This window comes from Anopheles moucheti, chromosome X, assembly GCF_943734755.1.
Source record: "Anopheles moucheti chromosome X, idAnoMoucSN_F20_07, whole genome shotgun sequence".
NCBI lineage: Eukaryota > Metazoa > Arthropoda > Insecta > Diptera > Culicidae > Anopheles > Anopheles moucheti.
This window is the reverse complement of record NC_069142.1, coordinates 10386220-10410781: the sequence shown is the minus strand read 5'-3', so window position 1 is coordinate 10410781 and position 24562 is coordinate 10386220. Positions and strand designations below refer to the sequence as shown.

Sequence of the window (24562 nt, the reverse complement as noted above, 5' to 3'; positions counted from 1 at the left end):
GAAGGGTTGTGAAACACATTAAATAAATACACAAAATCGAATGATTTTCAGTTCCATAAACCATGAAACATGAAAAAACAACTAAAATACCTTACAATTGAAACGACGACAGTTGAACCATGCTTGAAAATAAATATTTTCTCACAGCCATTTTCCACGAACAACTGCAGGAACGGTTCATAAACCAAATGTGTTTATGTGCGATGGCGAGTGCGCGTTTTGTAATTTTGAAGCAACACACACACACACACACACACTCGCTTTGCTCCAATTCACACCCATTTGGAGCATCCGGGCTAAGATGCCCGGGTATGCTCACACACCTTCCTCATCATTTGTGTTTATAGTGGTACATAAACTAGGAAGGTCGTTCCAGCCGGGACTGTCCCAACCGGGGATGATCTAACCCCAACGAAAGCTGGCAGATAGGGCCAGCCCGGAGGTACATCCTTTTTCCCGGGCGGGGAAACGTTATATCAACTTCGGTACACACCGTTCGACTTCTTATTGGCAGCGGCGTCCAGAAGCTTACCGAACACGACGGTTTTAAATCCCAAGTACACTCGCATCCGCCATATTCGGTTGTTTGGCGTGGAACATCCGGCTTCTACTGCATGCTGGCCGCGTGCTTGACGTTCCGAACCTGCGAACGATGCCCAGCGCCAACCAACCGATGTCACCTACCCTGTGCCGTGGGACATCATTTATGTGCAAATGAGATTATGCTATAGCTCGTGCCCGCCTTTCGGTTCGCTGCACTTCAACACCGTTGGGGTTTATTGGGGTGTACTTTACTTTCAATACTGTGTGTGTGTGTGTGTGCTGTTTTTTTTTATTGCACGCTTTTATTCTTTGACCTTCGGGTCGGGTACACGGAGATTGGAAGTTTGGCATACCCAGGATGCTTGGCAGAGTTCCGGGAAAAAAGGTGATCTAATCTGATCCCCTTTGGTGGACTTATTTTATTACGCTAGTTGTACTAAGTTAATCAGGTAATTGACTGTTCGGAATATAATGAAGTTGTGTGCGAGGTGTGGTAAAAAAGTTTCTCCCGGGCGCTTCAAAAACGCTGCTGAAGTGAGCTAACATGAAGTAGCTGCCCCTATTATAGTTTTACAGCGAGTATAAAACTAAGCAGATAGATACCTTTTAAGCCTCATTTATTTTTGACATCATAATAAGGCCAATCCTGGAACGGTTAGAGATGGATAAAAGCCCCATTTCATGGCCAGACAAGCTTTATTAATCAGAATCTTAAAATGTATGTACAAAAATCACTAACATAATCTGGGTAATCTATCTACTACTCCACAGGTTTGGATATTCGGTGACGTCTGGTGCCGTATCTGGCTGGCGGTCGATGTCTGGATGTGTACGGCCTCGATCCTAAACCTGTGCGCCATCTCGCTGGACCGGTACGTTGCCGTAACCCGGCCAGTCACCTATCCGAGCATAATGTCGACCAGGCGCGCCAAGTCGCTCATCGCCGGGCTGTGGGTGTTGTCCTTCGTGATCTGCTTTCCACCGCTGGTCGGGTGGAAGGAACAGAAAGTAAGTACCTTGCGGGTGGTGGTGGAATTAGGGAGGCACCTAACCGGGACAGCCTTCAGTGGTTCCACTGTGTCCAGTGCCCGGAAGTCCGGATATGAGATGTGATGTCCGTATCTTTCTGCCTGCCTCTTGGTCCCTTGGTCCCCCTCGCTCTGTCAGAAACTGTGTTTTTTTCTTTCCATCTTCTCTCACTCTCCCTCTTTCTTTTTCAATGTGGTTTTTATATTACCTTACACTCGAACACGCCTTTGCTCCCGTGTGACGGGAGGGCTGTTGGTAAAACCAGCGCGAAGCACGAACAAACAGAATGGGGAAAAGTAATTATTTTTAGCTTTCCGTTAAAGGCTCCGGCAGGCTACTTTGGTGTGGTATTCATCCCACCCTGCCGAAACCGTAGTGTTCTCCCTTGGCCTCAACGGACACAATCGGGATTTTCCAATCTGCAGCACTGTTTACCTTTGTGTGGGTGTAGAGTGTGCGAGTGTGGGCCCCTTGCAGAGTCCGGGAGCTCACTGGAAAAGGTGAAAGTTTCTGTAGGACACACAAGCTCCTTCCTATCTCCTGACTGAGGTGAAAGGTATCGGATGGTTTTACATTTCTTTTTTTGTTTTGCAACCTCCCTCTACCACAATTTCTTTCGCTGATTTCTGATGTTCCAAGGCACCCGTTCATCAGCTATCCGTCCTCGACCAAAGCCTCATCAAGGCAGAGATTAATTTCCTGCTAGCCGCCCGTCCTTTGCAAGGTAACGCACAAACACACAAACAGAGAAATAAAGAGAGAGAAGGACAGCAAAGAAGACGAACAATCAAGAACAGTAACCACCGAAAGTGGTTGGTCGCTATAAATAAAGAAAACGGTGATGGTCTCAGTTTAAATCAATAATCAACCAGACTTTCCAGTGCGGTGCCGAACACTTACCAGATGTAAATGAACGATGCAGCCGTTCGGTGCTGGTGTGTGAACGTTTTCTATTTAACAGACAAGAACCCCCTCTCTGAACCGATCACCTCCTACGCAGGCTGGGGGTATAATTTAAACCGATTACGTTCACACGCTCCGACGCTCCGAAAACACGTCCGAACTTTAAGGCACCGTTCGGCAAACAGAACTCTTCCTTGACCACCGTATTATGCAGGTGTAGCCCGGGCCCGGCAGGTAGCCCGTTGTCGTCTTGTTTGTGTGCGATTTAGCAAATTAATTACACAAACTATCACGCATCAACTACACCGAATCTCTTCCTATCTGTGCAGTCGCATCTCCTTCACCGGCCCGCGGTCACTCACACACACGCGTCGGCCAGCGGACACTCTATCACCTCGTTTACCTTCGTTCATCTCTTTCCCTCTATCTCTGTTTCGCTTTCTTCCTGATTACTGTGCATTCTCTTCGTCGCAGGTGAAAGAGAACGTTTATTATCAATACGGAAACTACACACTGGTGTCGGTGACACCGTCCCCCGCGCCTCCACTTCCCTGTCCCTGGACGTGCGAGCTGACGAACGACGCCGGGTACGTCGTCTATTCGGCGCTCGGCTCCTTCTACATTCCCATGTTCGTGATGCTGTTCTTCTACTGGCGGATCTACCGGGCAGCCGTCCGGACGACACGCGCCATCAATCAGGGCTTTCGCACCACCAAAGGTAAGCAACAACCCGTAAACCAACCTCCCCCCCCTCCAACCTTCCACCCCTCCACTCTATGCTCTGTTTTGCTCTTATTTGACGCTCCAGCCACCCGCTACTGGATGGCGCTGCTGAGCCCATTAATCCTTTTTTGCGAAACAGCCTCCACTCCCAATCCTACCCCCCCACTATCTAACACCTTTCCTATTCTGCACCATAATCAAAACCCCATCATCCAAACTCTCACCATCGTGGTTCCTGGCTCCCTCTAGCAGCATTAGAAGAAAAAAAATGAAGAAGAAGAAACAAAATCAATCAACACCTATTAACTCCGTTAGCACACTCCCAGCCACTCGCATTTCCCTGCCGAATTTTAGTATTATTATTTTTGCTTTTGTGTTGGTATTAAGCTCATCCACGCACCTGTGTCATACACGGAGAGATATACATATTTGGGTTTTATTTCCCCCCCCTCCCCGTTGTCTTTTTGTTTTGTTTTGTGAATGTTTTGTTTGTCGGTGTACGTTCGGCATCTCTGTACCCCCTGGTAGAATATCTCCTTGCCCCTCCTCTTCCCCGCTTTACTCCCCTTTGCTCTAGACCACAACGTGCGTAGGCGCGTATATGTCAGGCATGACAGCTAACCTCACAGTAAACCTCTACTGCTACTCACATCACCAGCTCGCGGGCAATTCGCTACTCACTGAATCCATTGTACAGCTTCACCACGAACTCATCCCATCCATGCTTCCATTTCACTATAAACCCTCCCGCTCCTGTTGCATTCCCTGCAACAGCTGCAAACTACTTCTCCCTCGAGGGTTCGTACGGCTAATGGGTTATATTTTTAGTCCACTCGCTAGTGATACTTTCCCCCCCTTTTCTTGCGCTTTGAGTAGTTGTTTTGTTTGTTTAATTTGTTAGCGGTACCGAGCGCTCCATTGCTCACCCGGTTCGGCAACAGACAGCCTGAGCCTGTTAATCATGTATCAGGCCATGAACACCCGAGAGTCACCCACACACTGTGTTTTGCGTATCTCTTGCAGGCCACCGCAGTGTGCGTCCTGCATCCTGAGGGCGAGTGGCGTTGGTTTTATTGATTTTTAATTCTACGAAGATGCGTGGGGCATCTAGCCTGCGGGAGGTAGCGCACTGGATTGAATGGCGTTGCCTAATGAATTGTGACATGTATGTGTGTGATAGAGAGAAAGAGAGAATGGAAGGGGAAGAGTCATCTCGAAATAATTTGCTGATGTATTCAACAACAGAGGCTGCAGGTTGCGTGTTCGCCTTCACCGTCCCTTTCCCGGTTGATTGCACTCACTCTCTCACATGTTGACACTAACACTAACCGTTACTACTGTAACGTTACAAACCACCACGGAGGTCCCGGAGGTCCCATCGTCGGACGGGAGTTGTGCGAGAGTTTGTAAAACTTTCCGCACATTCTCGTCGCAGGGAAGTAAGCCATGCATACATCCGGATGCAGTCATGAATAATCAAAACATAATGAATGCATCAACCCTCCCCCCCCTCCATGCTTCCACCTCGTTGACCAAGATCTCTTGGTTGACGGACTCGCTGAACGTGAGAGGGTCCTGTAGATCTTGAAGAAGGCAATGCCTGATGATGCGCCTTTGTCCTGTGTAACTCTTTGCTCTATGCGTGTGTATGTGTGTTGTCCGCAGTATGTATGTGTGTAGAAGCAGCAGGGTAGAATCTTGGTGAATAAAAAAGACACGTAGATTCGATGGGCTACTGAGCTAGAATGAGATACGGTAGTGTCCACCACTGGTCCACCCACGTACAGTTCGGTTTTCAACATTCGATGCGAGTGAACAAACCACGTATGTGTCCGTATGTGTGCTTGTTGTGACACCTGGGTTTGAGGGTGCCCCAGCTCCCATTAAACACTCACAAGAGTGCTGATTGAGTCTGATGAGGGTCGAATCGATCGCACTTCGGAGTGGTCGTGCGCTCGAATAAACTCGCATCAAAATCACTTGCCAGAACCATACAACCGAACCGATGGGTAAATGGGAAGTTCAACAATTCCACCAACCGCTCCTGTGCAGGCACCTGTCACCGGCAGCCCAATAAAACCTCGTGGGTATTCTCCCCGGTCCTACACACTGGTCATCGCTTTGGAATGGTCACCGTATATGCCTGTCGCAGCTTTCGGATCTCTCCTCCACCTCCGGAGCACGCTGTAACTTCCTCTTCAAGTAATTAGATAACGTTGGTCACAGTCAGTAGGCGGTGTAGCAGCAGCAGTAGCAACACTTTCGCGCACGTGAGTCGAAAACGCACGTTCCGTTCGTTTGCCTCGGTACAATCATTTATCAATCTACAGCGGGAGTCTGCGTGTCGGTTCAATTTACACTGCCAAAAGAATGGAACGAGGGACAGTTTAAAAACTTCTGCACCTAGTGTGCACGCTCCGATAGGGAATCGATCACCCAAACCACAGGACACGAATGGCGGATACATTTCGAGCGAAGACACTAAGAGATACTTCTCCCCCCACCTGCTCAAGCCATTCCTTATTCTTTTGCGTTTGCTATGGTCCGCACCCGAAAAAAAGCAATTCAGACGACAAGTTCAACGACAAGAGACGAGCGAGAGGACGACCCCAAACAACCCGTACCGCGTGAACTAATTGAATTGCAGCTTCATTTTTCGCTTCCGTGCTTCCGTTTTTTCGGTGCTCCTAATCGACTCACTTCGGGGTGACGTTATTTCTGTAATTAAATTTCCCGCTGCTACTGCTCGCACCGCCAGCACGCAAAGGCACGCCTCGCTTTCTCGATGCGGCCCGCCATTTTTTTTTTTTTGGTTTGGTCTATCGCAGCGATCTACGAGCATTAAAATGTGTTCTTTTTTTCTGTTCCACCGTGTTGCGAGATTCCGCCCGTTTTGGCTGCCAGCTGCTGCAAGGATGGGGTTCGTTTAATGGGCTTCCTTCAATCTTATCCGGGAGGCGAGATTATTGCATCGAGCCTGAACCGGTTGAGCTGAAACTTATAGCCGTACCTTATCCGACATCTGGAACACATTTTTCACCACCACCCCCACCTACGACGATTCGAAGGGGGTAATAATTGTTTGCCGGGCTGGGAAGTTTTGCTGCTTTTGCTACTGACCTACTCGACCAAGGGAGTTTTGGGTGTTTGAGAAGAAATTCGACCCAAGGTGTCCTTTAAAATAGTTCTCCTTTCATGGCACAATAATTAATTTCTTAATCGAAGCCATTTTTGAGCTGCTGTTGTTTCTGGCTTCCTTTACATAGGGTACACCCTAAGCATGATGGTAAATATGTGGCTTTGGGTATTTGGGCGTAAAGAATGGAGGGTAATCTTTGCAAAGTGCTTTTGAACAGCCGCACAAATGATCAATACGATCGTCTTTTTAGTCGATCCTGGTCACGGCACCAAATGTTGCATTTGTGAAGCCAGTTTAGTTGTGCAGTCTACCTCGTTTTCGGACTACATTGCGGCTAATATTGTGATCTTCCTTCTTCTCTTTAGAATACTCCCTATGTTCCCATCTTGCTCCGATATTCGTCTCATTAGTTATTTCTCTCTATAGATCTTGTATGTTTTAAATTTTTCGGGAAGTCGATTCACTTGATATCTATCCACTATCTTACTTGCTTAAGGTCAATCTTTCCATAATCGATCCTCATGACTTTCTTGTTGTTGGCATACCCGCACAGAAGAACGATATGAGCTTCTGTCCAGTCGCTCCTGGTCACGGCACCAAACGTTGTTTTGTCATTTCTTTCTAGTTTTGCATTCTATCGCGGCTCTTGACTACATTGGAGTCTCTCTCTTTTTCATTGTCATACATTCTCTGTCTCAATCGTGCCCAAAGGGTTGCTACTCTAGTTATCTCTCCGTCTCTACTAGCTCTTCTATAGGGGTATATCCAATATCATCTGATATCCTTCTAACCATAGCTCCATTATCTTACTCGCATCAGGTCAATCTTCACCTAATCGCATCGGAGGACTCGTTTCAATCAACTCAAATTAATCCTTTGGAATTTCGTTTACTGTTTACCCACCTTCTGTTACCCTGTGATCAACTCCTTCCCAATCCGTTGTCGTGTTGCCATCAAAACGTCACATTCCACTGCAGTTGGTGGAGCGCCCAAATTGCCCAAAAGCGAAAAACAAATCAAAAGCGCCCCCTAGACTCATCTCACAACCCGATCATCTAACATTCCCTGGTCCAGTCCTGTGTAAAGGGCTGGACGAAAGCATCCAAACAGCACAACATCGCCCTTCCAGATCAAACACGATTCGCTATCGCGCTTGCAACAGGCATTTCAAGGGTTAAAGCACACACCGTGTAAACGTGTCCTTCAATGCATTCCACCGTACCTGAACAGCAAGATAAGGCAGGGTTTTCCACGACACACACCCACACACCCACACACACAACCATATACGCCTACACTACGGCCACTCGAACACTCGCACACACAGTCAAAGAAAACTGTTCGATGTGTTACATCTGTTACATTTACCGCTCGTTCTGTTTACGGATTGTTTCAACCGCTCTGCTCGGCACTCTGTTTGTTTCGGTGTATGTTGAACCCTCTGATATACTCCCCGTTTGACCGTTTGTCCCAAGCAGCCCGGCTCTTCGTTTGATTGGTTTGAAAGCGTTTTTTTCGAGCTGTTTACGCTTGTGCTCGATTTTGCATTTTTGTTCTCGATGTGTGTATCCGTTCGTGTGTGTGTGTGTGTGTCTGTATTTATTTAATTTGTTTGTTTGCCCGTACCGTGCACCGAAACTTCATGGAGCTTTCACTCCAGCGGGGTTCGGTTTTGGGGTTTTTTTCCCCTTTTTACGTTCTGTGCCATGAAATGTTCCGGTTCCAGTTTACCATCTTCAGATTTGTTTCTTTATCCGCCACTTTTTTGCATGTTCTTCTATTGCTCTTTCCACATTTCCAACCTTTTTTCTCTCTCTTTCCGATTACCGTTCTGTGAATGTGGCCCGAATGTAGTCGTTCCCTGATTGCAGATATCCGATTTCCCATTCCTTTCACCGACCAACCGTTGCTTTCTGGGGTTTTCCACAGTAAAATCCCCCACGCATGGGTAAAAGTTACAACCGAGCGTCTGGAAGCGCAGTGAACTCCACCCATACACAAAAAAGAAACAACGTATCATTGGCTATACATTCCACTCATCTCGCACACAGGATAATTCCGTGCGGCTGTTTAGCGCTTGGTCTCGTTCGTCTTCGTTTGCTGCGGTTCGTTAGGTGATGGATGGTCCCATGGCAACCCCCCTCCCGAGGGAGAAAATCCTTCTGGCACCGGAGAAAAGCCCCGGTCTAGGCTGCGGGCTTAACGCGTCTAATGAATCAGTAAGCTAATCGAGGTGATTAGTGTCATTCGCACTCGAAACAGGGTCGATAATATTGAAGTCATTTGGGCGGGTGTACGTTATGGGAGTTGTTAGATTTTGAGGGAAAAAATGCGCCGCCGTACATCAGGTACATCACACACGTATATTTTTTTTCAGATTTCTACGTGTGTTTGGGTATATTTGCTTGAAATGGTGCCATTGGAACAGAAATACTGAGGGCTTTTAGCAGCATTAATCACGGTTATATATAAAGAACTCTATCCATTTGCCAAGATGGAGTTATTGGGGTCTCTGGAGAAGTTTTTTTTTTCAAGGGCTACTCAAGGATTTCTAAAGCATTAATATCATTACTTGAGACTAATGATAATTCTGCTAGGTTGCTTAACTATAGTATCTTACAAGTACTTCTAGTACTATGCATTGCAACTCGATGTTTTTTATAGAATTGTGTCTGTCAGACTATTTTTCAAGAATAATCAATAATAGTTTCAGTAAAAATTTTAAGGCATACTTTGGTCATTGTTTAGGATAGATAAAGCGCCTAGAAGGTATGCTATTTAGGATAGACAAAGCGCCTAAAGGTAGGCCATAAAACGAGACGGTTAGCGCCATCTAGGAATATGAATAAGAACTACTAGGACAGGATTACCTTTTGGTTATTGGACAAAATAGCGAATTTGGAAATTATTAGGTTGAAATGAGTAAACGTCGCTAATAGAGCAACACCATGGGTGATGTCTACCCATAGCATTTCAATAAACGATTTAGTCAACAGCCAGATTTTGGAGTTTATCCTTTAACCATCCAGCTGTCAGATCTAATGCAAGTCCTGGAAACGGGTAGCGAACATTAGACACCTGGTAGCGCTCTCCGATGAGTTAAAAAGCTGTTATTTTTGACCCCCTTGGAGGATTCACCTCTTGAATTCTCAAATTAATCAGTGTAGGGCGCAATCCTAGATTGTCATTTTATGAACAATTCTAGGAGATTCCTTTTCCTTCCTTTTTTAACATTCATCTGTTCAAACTCTTGCTACTCCTACAATTTATATATCTCCACCATGGGGCCACACGTTTAGCCATCTGATCGTCTGACAAATCAAGCTTAGTACTTATCCTCACAGGTGGCGCTAGTATTAACTCCACCCCGTACTGGTAGTGCTGCGGGTTGCCTATAGAGTAGGCGCAGTTTCACGTCGGCAAAGAAGTAATAAGCAATTCTTGAAATTTCAACACTTCTGAAGGTCGTTGAGCGATGGTTGACATTGAAAGCAGTGGTGGCTTAAAAGTTAGTCACTTTCTAGACCTCGGCAAGGGTATAATACAAGAAGAAAAGTTTCGCTCGGTTACTTAATGGATCGCTGACTAAGCTAGGCCCAATAGCCGTTTCCTGTAACAAAGATTGCATACACTCAGGCTTCATGTTGGTGAGTGTTTATAGAGTCGTTGTAAACGAAACGTTATCCTCATCTACTAGATAATGTTTATGTTGTAATCTTCTTTCTCTCTCTCTCTTTCTCTCTCTCTCTCTCTCTCTCTCTCTCTCTCTCGCTCCATTTATCTCCATTTCTTCTTCGTTATTAACCAGATTTTATTTGTCTTTAAATCTAACTGGCCTTTTCCACACCCAGATTAGAACTTTCTGCCGTCGCTTGGGGAATCCGTAATAAAGGGGTGTTACTCACCCTTCTACCCTTTCTTCTCTTGCAGTACATCATCATAATCGATTCACACCTTCCCTTCGCATACCTTCATGAAGCACCTGTACCTCGTTCGCGTTCTCACTCAGTGTGTTATGTGTGTGTGTGTGTACTGTATTGTTTGATTTCTGATTTAAACTCTCCGCTTTACCCTTGCCACACCTCTGTTTTACCCTTTTCCACATCCACTTTGGGGTGTCTTAATGTATTCACCTGTAATGTTACTTATTCATGCAATCATCCACGGCAAAACGATCGATTTACATCCCACACGCTCAATTTAGTGATTCTTGGTCTCTTGTGTTCTGTTGGTTTTTATCCATCATTGGTTGCGCCATCTCCTTTCCAATTTCGGAACCCTCGCCTTTCATATCCACGACGCCCTACTCCTTTCTATTCCCTATGTGAGTGTGTGTGGCTGTAGCTAGGTGTAAATGTTTCTAGTCCACATCAACCCATCCGCTTAACACACGAGCTCCAACAAGCAACAATTTTATCCAAAGTTTTATTTTTCCTTATTATCAATCTACCATCTTAGCCGCTCTGTTTTATGCAATTCTATTGAAACACTTCGACAGTAGTTTTTTTCGCTGCCAATTGGAATGTTTGGTTTTGCGTTCAAGTCAGTTTTTGTTTTTGTTAAATTCTTCACACCCATCCCAATTTTGATTCCACTATCCATCCCCTCACAACCCTTCTTTTAATTCCCCCTTCCCTCTCCTCTATAACGCCTCCCCTACCATTTCCAGTGAACGTCTGAAATGTTCGTATATTAAGTCTTCCATTTACTCTATAGCATAATGTACAACAAATTTTGCTCCTCCCCGTATGTTTTTAGAAGCATTTGTGAAATCGTTTCCGTGTAGTGGCTGTTACAGGGGGTACGCACAGTGTTTTTTTTTTCGATGGGATGTAGGGGATGTATTTGGTTTTTCGTCCTTGTAATTATGATAGCGTTACTATGTTTAATTTTTTGGTTCGTAAATCGTAAACTTCTCCTTATACACTATTTTTCTTACCCTTCCTGTGTCATACGGTCGCCTGTTCATGTTGGGTTCGTTCGGAGCTTCGGAACACGGAATCGGACCGCTTCGACACACCATTGAGCAGTGAAGCCCTTTTTTAATCGCCCCTTTTCCTAGCTCGCTAATATGTCGCCCTGCCCCGTTAGTTATTGTTTTACTTTTATGTGCTCTCCTGCTCTCTCTCTATCTCTCTCTTTCTCGCTCTCTTTCATACCTCACCCCAACTCCCCACTCTTGTACTCCACCAAATGGTAATGTTCCAAACATGAGTATTATTACCGAACATTTATTTAGTGATAACCAAACGTTTATTGCGTGCCCAAGAAAAAAAATTACAACACCAAACCAACCCAAAACAAAAAAGCTCTTTAACAAAACCGGAATGCTGTTTGCTGAGTTTGCGTTTGCATTTGGAATGAAGGAAAGTTGTGTTTCACATATTTATATATATATACATATTTATATCTATATCGTATGTTTACTACATGATTGCGATCGACAAGTTACATATCTGCAACCGTTTCCATATGTCTGTGTTTGTGCAAGAAATTTACATATTGGACGATGCGTGAGTATCGTCCGGATTTCGAATGTTTGTTTTCTCTACCGTACCGTTCTTTTCTTCGTTTTTGTTTTGTTTTGTTTGATTTTGTGTAGGGTTTGGGTTCGAAAACTACTGCCGTTTTTTATACATCTTGTTTGTTTGTTTGTTTTTTTTTCTCTGTTTTGTTTGCTCCAATTACTTCCACTTGACCGAGTTGTGCGTACGAAATTGTTTTTGTTTTTGGTTGATTTTTTTTTATTACCAGTTGTGTGTAATGATTTGTATGATTATTCCTGTCAGCAAGACAACTTATCTAGAAAGCGTGCAAAAAAAACCGTTGTAGCTGAGTTTGCGTATGCGCCCACCGTGCGCCCCCTCCTACGAGCAGAGTTTGTGTGCATGTGTTCATCAGGCCGTTCACGGATGAGGAATGTATATAAACATCCAACCTTACGTTTAGCAATACTGAGTTTCGAATGTTTATTGGCAAGTGTTTGTGTGTTCCCGAATGAATAAGAACAATTAAAAACAAAAAACAACAACAACAACAAATTTGCATACAGCACACAAACCATTAAAACAGTACAAGCTACTCATCCAATCTGACTGGTCAACAAACATCCCACTGGTACAGATGTCAAATAAACTAACCATATAGAAACATGCTTCATCTATTTTGCTACAAACAAATACCATTACTACCAACAACACTTCTATTACTGTTTCTTCTTCAATACTTCTGTCACTACTACCATCACTGCTTCTTCTACTACTACTACTACTACTACTACTACTACTACAGTTGTCAAACAACAAGATCGTGATCAAACAATGGCAAGCGCTAGTGAGCAAAGCGTCTTCAAACATGTAAACAAAACCCGCTATATTCATAGCGATAATCATCAGAAACAGAACAATTCCACTCAATCTCACACCAAACAACAATCACCACCCGGCTGGAATGAGCTAATCCACAAATAATGTGATCCACAAATGCGCCCGGAACTTATGCAACCCGCGGTACGCCTCTACACACTCTTCGATGCGGTGTGCGTATGTGAAGCAAATGCCGTCACTATGCGATACACGCCAACACACACACGCACACGTACAAATACACGTACACACCAACACATCTCTACAGACCGAACGAAAGCATGAGAGCAACGGGAATGGACCCCAAAAACCCAATCGCTTCTCGCTTTGTTGCACGAAACGTTCGACCAGACCATCGGCTGGTAGTGGCGCTGCTTTGGCGAGACGTGATGGAATGGGAGCTTACTTCGCCGGCAGACCTAGGCAAGTTGGCAGGCTAGTAGAGGCTTACTGAAACACGCTGTAGTGCTACCAGGCTTCAACTAGCATGACACTGACACAGGCACACACAATACGTCACCCATTACAACACGCACACGCACACACATGCAAGGTTTTCAATGTGCACTACACTACTAAGGGGGACTCGACTGTCAAAGGCATGAATGCCGCAGTTCGGGGAACTGAAACGTCCCCGTTTGACAGGAGAGTAGGAGCAATTGAATAGATCTAGCCAAGTGAAGTACACTTAGTAACTCGAGTGACACTTGACACATGTGTTGCAATAACAATGACAAAAGTGCCCACACCCACCAGCTAGAAATAATGAAAGAGAGCGAGATAAAAAAAAACAGTCGATTACAACTTAAACACACACACAAAAACACTAAAGCTCGCCCAGAGTTCGCCCAGGGCTCTTGACTAAGTTGAAAACAAAAAATTAAAACACACTAAACAACATGGCGTAGCTCAAGTTACACAACTTGCCGATCGCGGTCTCTTAACACACGGTACAGCAGTGTGATGCCGTGTGCACTTACAGCTATTATCACCACATCACTAACACCATCTACATATACGCTGCATATCTAACAACAGTCAACACGCTCAACCACTACCAACACAACAGAAAGTAATTCTAACTCTACGATCCTCTACCAAATACCGCAACCACCACCACTACCATCACCACCGCCACTATTAACCATTGTAAAAAAAACAATTGCCAAAAATAATAACATTAGTCACCGATACCCACTATGACCCGATACACCAGCTGCAACTTGCAAGTCAATAAATTTCTCTCTCTGTTTCTCTCTCTTTTTACCCCCATCTGCCAATGTGTGAATGCACGATGTAATGTGTGGCTATGGATTGGACATGTGTGCGTGCGTGTGTGTGTGTGTGTATGTGTGTTTGCGTTCTTGTGTGAATGGTGGCCTCCGGGGTCGTCCGCTTGACCTGTCTGTAACGACATGGTCGGCATATCTCCCATTCCTTGTATACAAAAAAAACCCCGAAAATCTACTCGCTTCCTATCAACCCTTACCCTATCCCTTGCTTCCCTTCGAACACCGCGTCACATACCCATTCCCTTTCCCCGGTTTCCGTACACTTCCTTCCCTTTGCTGTTATTGTAGGTGGCAAGAACAATCTCGACGATAGTCTGACGCTGCGGATGCACCGTGGCAAAGGTGTTGCCTCGCTGATGGAGTCGACGATACGCGCCCAGAACGCAGTCCGTATGTCGCTGGAAGGTTCGGGCCGGGTGCCACCACCAACACCGCCACCTCACTCGACGCTCCAACACCATCATCCACCGCCACTACCAACGCCATCACAGGCGGACACGCAGAACGGTGGCACCAGTACGGACGGTGGCAGCAGCGGCACCTCTCCGAATCCTCAAATTTCGATCTCACGTGCCTCGAGCGGAAGCGTCGTCGTGTTGCCCTGTCCACGGCCCACCACCACCACGAACGTGTCCGCGCCCGGCCTGCAGATATCCCTGCACAATCACCACCATCATCATCACCATCATCACCATCACCACAGCTACCATGGGCAGCCGACGAGTGCAGGAGCGGCGACGGCAACACTCACCTCACAGTCCTCCCAGCAGTCGGTAACCGGTCGGCATCACACAGGCAGCAGTCGGCGCAAGAGCGTGTTCAAGGAGGCACCGGTCGGCGTGTCCCGGGACCTTTCGCCCAACTCGTCCAAAAAACTGGGCAAGAAGCACCTGAAGGTACAGGTGAAACGTTTCCGCATGGAGACGAAGGCGGCCAAAACGCTCGGCATCATCGTGGGCGGATTCATCTTCTGCTGGTTGCCCTTCTTCACCATGTACCTGACGCGCGCGTTCTGCGCCGAGTGTATCAACAGCATGCTGTTTTCGGTGCTGTTCTGGCTCGGATATTGCAACTCCGCCGTCAATCCATTCATCTACGCACTGTTCTCGAAAGACTTCCGGCAGGCGTTTAAGCGCATCATACTGCGGTGCCTCTGCTCGAAGCGACTCAAGTTGAACTTGCTGCTGAAGAAGAACTCGGCGCACAACAACACCACGAACCACTCCTACAGCCCGTCGGCGTTCACACCGATCGCGTCGACGCCTCGCACCGAGATCGCGGAGAGTGGGGTGGCCGGTGGCGTGTTCAGATGACGCGCCAGTCATCCGTCGGAGTCTGCAGCTCCAGGGTCCGGCTCCGCAGTTGGTGTCGACGGTCCACAGCAGCAGCACCTGTTGCTACAGGTCCAAACGTCGGCGGCAAACAGTGTCAGTGTGTCACCGACTCCGACCATGCTAGAGGGCCCTGACAGTGCGGACGAGACGCGACTACGGCCTCCGGTACGCGGTGATCAAACAGCAGAAAGCAGCTTCGACGATGATGAAGATGACGACGGACACGAGGAGGAGAAGGACGATGAAGTGAGCCCGCAAGGTTCGGGCAAAGTGCCTAGCGGCACACGAGCACCGGTAGCCATTGTTGAGCACTGTCCATCGTCTGATCGGCAACTGTCACAGCACAGTGATGGTGCGGAACAAAGTATTATACTACTGCATGACATCTCGCCGACGGTTCCATTGCGCAGCAGTCCATGCGAGTCGGCTCGAGAGGACCGGCGCGACGATGCTTCCTCCATAACGTTCCTGTAAGAGGGGGAAGAACCAAAAAATCACAGTGACCTACTGGTTCGGATCTTTCATTTTCCAGACCTCCGCTACTTATCGGCCAGCAGAACTTCCCACACGTAACACACAGACACACCCACACACATTCACATGTATGCACACAATTCGTCAACTCGTACACGCAACAGTCATGGCAGAGCATGGCTACTGGTAGTTACTACGTTAGTGAGTGCAAAATCAGCAAATGTCAATCAGCAAAGCAAAACCACTACATCAACACAGGGTATTAGCACGGTAAGCGCAGAACGGCGCATACGGAACACGTGCTCCATTCGCCGGAGCCATTTTGGATCCGATCGGACAATTACGGAGTATTCCTCAGCTCCGATCGTTGTGAGTAGACGTTAAGCAGACCGTTGCAGGGAAGAGGAAGGAGGGTGTATTCGGTGTAACGGTTGGACGGTGGAAAAAAAACAGTATTCTTCTTGCTTGTATGTGTGCGCGCGCGTTAACACAAACGCTCTCAGTATCCCGGGTAAGGGTCTTACGTCTTACCTAACGTCTGACGTCTAACAAGACGCTACCTACACACGATCCGCCAGTTTGGCTGTTAACGTAATGAAAAAAAAAATGAACAGAATCTATCACACAAAGGTGAACGACAATGGGATGGAGGCAGTACGCAGAAGCAGCAGCAAAACAATCCTGACAAAGAAATAATAATAACTGTAGCAATGATAATGGATACTAGTAATAACCGTAGCGTACTAATAAGCGTAAGTCCGTAGCCAGTAAGCAGAGAAATAATAATTATTAATAATAAAACAACAACAAATCTCCATTTGCCATTTTGCGCCGAAAGATGTATCCTGCTTGTCAACAGGGTGGCCCCGAAGCCCATCCGGCTTCGGTAACCTTGCTTGCTCCTGTGCGCTGTCAGCATCCATTTCCGGTGGTTTCGGTTTTCGTTTTTGTGTACCATTCATTTTGCTTTTCGATGTGTGCTTTTTCTTGACAGTCACTGTTTGACAGTTTGGTTTTAGGACGCTTGACATTTACTGTTTGACAGTTTGACGTTTGACGTTTGACAGTTAGTATTTTGATTTAATTTATAGGGAGAATAATTTTTAGTTTTATTCTTTTTGCTTTTATAAAAGTTTGTGAAGTTTTTCATTGAACGTATGTTGTGACAAGCCTATTTAAAATTGTTAACGTTTGAGCTTACGAGGAGTAAATGTTGTCAACAACACGTCAAAACGAGAGAAATTCAAAATCAGGAAATGCTGTGTACTATCACACTCGTTCAAGGTTTCCGAGCGCCTTGTACTGATGTTATTTTGCTCTAATGGGTATACTCATGAAAGTATCATCGACAAACGAAATTGTTACGCATTGTTGTTGTATCGATGTCGCAGGGACAATACACGGTCCGGCAATGTTGTTTAGACTAGCGATAAATGTTGAAGCAGCTGTAATGCATGCATATATACACATATACATTTTTTTGTCTAATCTGGCATTTATTTGACTGGCAGCAGTCAAAACAGCTCCAAGTGTGCCAAGTGTTACCGACTATAATACATTGCATAAATCGCCATTATTGCAACACAACAAACAAACAACCACTGGTTACAGTTACAGATCAGGTTTTGGTCTAATTGGAGAAGCTGTCAGATTACCAGCTTTGCTGGTGCTGGCGAGAAAGATCGAGAAATCACGTACCAACTCATGAGTGTCAAGTCGATGGCAGATAAGCGGACATTCAGCGGCGCACCACGGATCACGCCACACATACAAAATGGCGCCCGGCAAATGGTGGGTGGCATGATTACGCTCGTATGTCTCCCTCACCCACCCCACTATTACTGTGCTGCCACTAGCCAAACAAATCACAACCACAAACTCCTCATTACTTATGCCTTCATGGCTAGCAAAACCTGAGTGCAAAACAAAACAAAATACAACAACAAACAACCGGGGATCGAACCCGTGTCTTCCGACTTCCGGGCAGGCCACGTTGACGCCATCGCAGAGATTGGATCTGTGTGGGGAAAAGCGATGACAGACACAGCGTGTCTGTCTGCGCAAAGCACGTCGCCATCAGCTCGCTGGGTGGAGGAAGAGAAAGCTTTTTTCCCGTCTTCTTGCCTGCTGCTGCCACACAGGTGCCTGTCCGTCTGTTCCACCATCAGTGGGCTCTGGCAAGTGCGCAATTTAGTAAAAGCGCCCAATAGAATACAAACAATAAGCGCCAATAAAGAAAAAAAGAGGCTGAAGGAGGTTGAAAAAATAGGACAGGAGGGAAAAACGAAAGGAGAAAGAGAAGAAAAAGATAAGCAACACAAGCAAAACCAGATTCCACAACAAATTCCCTTGCAGAAATAATCTTTTCATAAGGCAAAGGCACAAACGGTTGGTATAATCTAGTGGCGAAATGAGTAAACATGCAATACCATGAGAATACCGAATCAGAAAAAAAGGAAGAAAGTAAAATGGCGAGAAAAAGAACGGGCACTAGATTTATAAATGCTGGCGCCCTCTAGCGTGAACGCTTAGCATGTCAACCAAAAGAGACAGCAGACAGAGAGACAGCAAAAAAAAAGGAAGAATAATAGAATGGTGTCGATGTTTACACCAAACAGACAAACAAACTAGTAGACGAAGTGACGCACGGTTGTAATGGTGTCGACAAAATTAAAAAAAAGCCATCCTCCCGATACAACCCCCTGGTACACACTTAATCGCTTTCGCAGACAATCAAAAGAGCTCCTGGACAGTGTGAGCGTGTTGCCTTCCCGGTGCGGTGTGCGTACGGGTTGTTGCGGTGACAGTTTAGACATTCAACGCAGAGGGCGTAGCACAGCAGCACCCAGAAACAAAAATATCAGCAAAACAAACAGAAGCTGCATGCCATTCCTGGGTTTCCTGGCGAAACAGGATGATGGTCGGGGAAAGTTATGTCCCCGTTACGCGCCACCATTCCATTGCGCACCGTTCGCAACCGGTGCTAATTGACATTCCTGTCATTGTGTGTTTGTTTTCGGCGGGCATTTTCTTTTTTTTGGGCGCGAAACCGTACTGTCAACCGCTTGTCAATCACGTTCGTCTTGGGGGTTGTGCGGTGTGATGCGGAACCAAGATTCCGGGCACGTAACGATTAGGGCTGCATTTAATGGGATTTTCCACACCCCCTGTGCCGGATGAAGAATGGAAATTAAATGCTGCCGTCGCACAACTGATGATGGTCGCATCGAATGATGGTTGGATTTTTTGTTGCTGTGCTGCTATAAGTATTTGGTATAAGAATTTTCGTTTCAACTCTCGTCCAGTGTCCACAGCTGCGTCCCAACGATGTGGTTTGTGGCATTTATACGTTACGCCGTATTATTATGGTCATCCCTCCAACCGGGTCGTTTCATATTTTAAACGGCCCCTTACCATGTTTGGGATTATTGAATTTTACGATTTGCAGACGACGGCCGGTATTAGTAGTACGGGTGCACTGAGACTGATATGCCCATACTTCCACCCGCAAAGGAATGTGGGTGCGTGGTGTAAAATTTAATGCGAAAAACTTCGCCCTTGAACACCGGAACTGAAAGTTCCTGCCAGTAAGTTTCCTCTTGTGCGAGGAAGCGAGCGTATTACCTACAAGGCTGCTCGATGCAGAACGCTTACCCAGCAACGCCAGATGATTATGAGTGAGGTACTCCAAGGTAGGATTTCGGTAGCTCAACCGGCACTAAGCGCCCAGTACCGTAAGCGATGTAATGCGGGTTTTGATTTTCTGTTTGCTTTTTTTTTGCGGCACGCCAGAGATATAAATTAGACCGAAACACCCGGTTCGACAGCAGTATGGCGCTAGTTTAGTGTGCCCACTGGGTACTTTTGTTTTAAAAGAACGAAATCGTAAAACATTTTCCACCAATCCACCATGGAGTTTGGATACACAACGGAAGGAGTATGTTTTGCCGCGTTGAGGAGTGTTGGTTTTGTACATTAAAAACTTCCTTAGCTCAAGAAATTTCCGACCGTTCCAGCCTTGACTGGAATCAATTTTGCTTAGTAATATTAGTTTTTGAGGTTAAATTGTTTTATTGGGTCGAACAGGTGTTTTACACCAGATGGCGCCACGAGTACTTTTCGGGTATGAATGTCAGATCTCATGTTTCATTCTTATCGACGTTGTTTAGCTTTTGTGCCAAAAGTTTTCAGCCAAAAAATATTGCTTTGGGAAAAGCGTTACCGAGGTATGTCGTTTACTCAAGGATTAGGGAATATTTGTTTTCGGAAATAATAAAAAAGCGACAAGTCTAGTATGGAAGTTTAATCGATAACAAATCGAAATATACACTAATTGCAAGCTAAGGTCTAAATATGTTGGGATCACGAAGGAGTCACGCATTAAGCGTATTAACTTCTATCACGTATTAACTTCTATCGTAATATTCGATTAGTCTCACTTTTTAGTCTTTTATTACAATACGTTACTTCTTGTGTCAAGCGACACACAAAGTCGATTCGTTCTTGCGTTGAGAGGAAGGGATTTGTTTTGGTTTAAGAGAAGTTTCTCATAAGGAATCTAATGAGGAATAAAAACAATTTATCAACTTTTTTCCCCTTACTAGAAACTTACTTGTACACCCTTGCAACTAAACTGGTTCTGTATTATCATTTTTTTTTTATGTTGAAACAAATCCCAGTTGTGCCGGAAATGGGGCAGATCATACATTCCACTGGTTTTTCTGTATGAATTATGACGTTTGGAGGCTTTATCGTTGCGAAATTTTCTTCATTCTAATTAACAAGTCAATTTAGCATAAATATAGAGGATTAGATTGATTTCCTAATGCAAGCTGCCGTTGAATGTCAAAGTATCAAAACAAAGTATTTTTTTTGGGAGGTCTGAATCAGGTCAGACAATGTTAAAATTGTAAACAAAATTGAAAACAAAATCACATGACTTTAACATGTTTGAATATTTCAAGAAAACATGCATAATATCTAATTTATAACCAAATCTTTTTGGTGTATATCACCTGCTACCTGTATTATTTGACAGATGCCGCCTTAAAGCACAAGCATTCTAACGTAAAATATGGTCTGCCCCAAATGTTTATAAAGAATCACGAATTCACGGAAAAAAACGCTCGACACACGTGCAACGCTTCTACCCGTGGAGAAAAAGCAACCCAGCACAACCATGCGCACCGTTTTGCATACATTACAGGCGCATTCAACCGACTGACAGCATCGGGCAGCATCAAACGTTCGCGCGCCAGAACAGAAAAAAGCTACACCGAAGCGAACTTTTTGCTACACTCCCGGTTTCCTTTTTCCTATTCTTTTCTGCTTTGAATTTGTTATTCCTTTTTTTTTTTGTTGCAGTTTTCATCTTCATTTACCTTCCACAAACACGTGTTGCCAAGCGGCGACGAGCTTTGGTGAATGCAGCACTGCATGCACTGCAGTCCCGGGTGTGGGTATTTGAGTGGGGGTGGTGCTCGCGAGAAGCAACCGAGCATTATCCTTATTATTTTGCAGTCACGTTAAATCTTCGCTCGCCCGCCTGTCGGTTCGAGTTGGAGCGAGAGTGTGTGTCGCGCACGTGTCGAGCGCCTGCAGCGTAGGCAAGACGCACGCACCATGGTGCGGTTCCTCACGTTTCCGTAGGGTTGCGCCTGGAGGGTAGACAATTGTTTGGCTGCACGGAACATCTCAAACCATCTTCAAAAAAACAAAGCTTTACTTTCCGCGTTTTGTTTGTTTTATTTTCAAAGCAACACTCATACTAAACGTTTATTCCGATTTATTTTCCATCCCTTCTCTTCTCTCTGTTCTCTCCCACTCTCCCTTCCCCAAATCTCTCTCTCTCTCTCTCTCTCTCTCTCTCTCTCTCTCTGTCACACATTCCCGTGTGTCCTTTCTTTTCCCCTTCCTGCTCGTTCCACCGTTCCGTCCTCGGTATTTCGGGGGCCCGGTAACGGCCGCCCCGTACATTTCTCACAGGCATGGGCAATCGCTTCGACGACAATCGGCTCACGCTGCGGATACATCGGGGCCGCGGTTCGACAAGCGCACCGTTACACGAATCACCGCACAGCAACGGCAGCACGCACAGTACCACGACCAGCATCGGTAGCGCGTCCCCGGAGCGACTGTCCCGCTATTCGACCCGGGGCAAACTGGCCACCCACGGAGCCGGGTCCCACCCAACCGCCCACCACGAAAAGATTAAGATCTCCGTCTCGTACCCGTCGACGGAGAACGTGGCCCAAAGCTGCCATGCCGAGACGGGCGCGGCCTCAACCTCATCGATGGGTGGTGCGGCGGGTTCCACGACGGGGGCGGCTGGCGGCACGAAGCTGCTGTACGCCGTTCACTACTCGTCAGCGAACGGGCGGGACAGCAATGCGTCCCAGATCTTCCGCCGGCCGTCCAAGGAGCAGCAGATGAGCAGCGTGCTTGGCGGCTCGACCCAGTACCTAACCGTGTCCGAGCAGCAGCAGCAGCAGCAGCAGCAACAGCAGCACCGCGAACGGGGCAGCAGCTTCCTATCGCCCCGTGCCAGCAAACGGATGGGCAAGCGCAACATCAAGGCGCAGGTGAAGCGCTTCCGGATGGAGACGAAGGCGGCCAAAACGCTCGCCATCATCGTCGGGCTGTTCGTCCTGTGCTGGTTGCCGTTCTTCACCATGTATCTGGTGCGGCCGTTCTGTGACGACTGCATCAACGAGCTGCTGTTCTCGATCGTCTTCTGGATCGGCTACTGCAACTCCGCGATCAACCCGATGATCTATGCGCTCTTCTCCAAGGACTTCCGGTTCGCGTTCAAGCGCATCATCTGCCGCTGCTTCTGCTCGGGCGGCCGGTTTCCGGGTGCGGTCGGTAGCCGCCGCGGCTCGGACATGTCGCAGATGCGGGCCCACGGTGGCCGGACGCCGAGCATCTCGCCTAGCGCGGCCGCCCAGTCGCTGTGCGACGATAGCGACCCGGTCGGGGGCGATCTGTCCGACTCCAGATGACGAACGTCGTACGCGCCGAGCATCAGTTCGACCTCCAGCCCCGGCTGCGGGATGCTGCTGCTAGCGGCCACCGGCGGTGGCTCTGGAAGTGGTGGAGGCGGGGGAGGTGGAGGAGGTGGTGGAGTAGGAGGCAGTACGGGGGGTAATGTTGGGGAGGCTAGTGGGCATGGTGGGAGGAGTAGCATCAGCAGTGTGGGGACCGTTGTCACCAGCAGTAACGCGAGCGGTAGTGCCACCTCCCACACAGTGACAGCGGCCGGGCCGAGTACGTCCACCGGCACCGGCAGTGGCGGCACAGTGCGCACCCCGAACGTGTACGACATCTGCCATCCGCTGGTGATGGAAAACCCTGCAGCTGGCGGTGGTAGTGGAATTGGACCGCTGCAGGGTCATCCGCTTGCTCCACTACCACCACTGCGGAACCGTCTCGAGCCGGACACTTCGCGCAGCCTCCGGCGGCTAAACATTTGATCGTTTTGGGATCGCTCGATCTGGCACTTTTGCGACCAGAGCTAGAGCACACACACCCGCGCGGGAGAAAAGGAAGGGATGATAAAAGGGTTGGATGGGAGGAGGTAGGGGGGTGGGGGTGATAACGCCCCCTGTACATAACGCCATAACGTTCACCTAGCATATCATTCTACCTATCGCCTATCATGAAAAGCCGCCTCGAAACCAAATAAAAAGAAAAACGCGTACAGTTAAAACATTAGGAAGAGCCCACCACACGGACGTGCAGCACGGTTGCATACAATGCAGGCGCAAAAATTGTACCAGCGTCACATCACAATGCTTACGCCTTAACAAATTACAAATTAAATTAAATGTATTAGTTTTCTGTAGTCATTAGTCATCAATAATCGAAAAAGAAAGCAAATTCGATTATTTTTAGTTGATTAAATTTCGAGAAGCAATAATTATATTTCCATTATATTCTTGTAAAATGTATTGTATTAGGTGTTTAGGAAAAAACACACGTTTCTTTCTTGAGTTCATTGCTTGTATCCAAAAAATTAGTATAAATTAGAGCAAAAGATATAAAAAAGTTCATATAGAATTAAGTTTGTATTTTATACAAGTATTAAATAATAAGCGAAAGGCTTTTTTACATAAAGCTTTATGCACAGAATTTTCTTCCTAACTACTTTAAACTCGTATCTATTATTTTCAATTGGACACATTCAAATCAATTTGGCCATAATCTTTCTATTAAGATACATGAAGGTACCTAAATATATATCATAAAGATTTAAAACATTTAAGTATTAAAAAACAGTTTAATCTTGATATGAAAGTAATAACCGTTATAGTATTTTTAACACGAGTCAGTAATAAATATAATAAGTTGTAATGAGTTCCTTCTTAAAAACTTAATTTACTTAACACGTATATCCTTAATTTATATCAGCTTTCATTTACACCGTTGCTTTTAACTACAAGTGGGGGCAAAGCAGGACAACAAAAATCTTTTACCGTATCCGATAAATTAGTTTAAATTAATATCCTCTGAGAGTACATGGAATGTACAGAAACCACTCGACTATCCCATCGTTAGGAACCCTTTAGACGAGGCACTCGGGTGTTGATTCAGTGGTAAATACAAAACAATCGCTGCAAGGTTTTTTTAGCACGAATTTGTCTATTTTGTCAGATACGGATACTTTTAAATATTTAATACATAATAATTTATTAAAAACGAAAAATATTTAATACCAAACAAAATCAATTAAACAATTACTAAATAATGAAAAAAGGTTAA

At 46.1% G+C, this 24562-nt stretch overlaps 2 protein-coding genes across 2 annotated transcripts in view; both read left to right on the top strand.

Moving 5' to 3' along the window:
- LOC128306361 (octopamine receptor Oamb-like) overlaps positions 1-15307 on the top strand; it is a 32451-nt gene extending 17144 nt beyond the window's left edge. The window contains exons 2-4 of the mRNA XM_053043842.1: positions 1315-1551; positions 2950-3193; positions 14283-15307. Coding sequence (XP_052899802.1) covers positions 1315-1551; positions 2950-3193; positions 14283-15307 — 1506 coding nt within the window. The remainder of the gene's footprint in view (positions 1-1314; positions 1552-2949; positions 3194-14282) is intronic.
- A 6482-nt stretch (positions 15308-21789) lies between these two features.
- On the top strand, positions 21790-22803 carry LOC128306608 (octopamine receptor Oamb-like). The gene has a single exon (XM_053044164.1). It carries the CDS (start codon positions 21790-21792, stop codon positions 22801-22803), a length of 1014 nt encoding a protein of 337 aa, XP_052900124.1.
- Positions 22804-24562: the final 1759 nt, after the last annotated feature.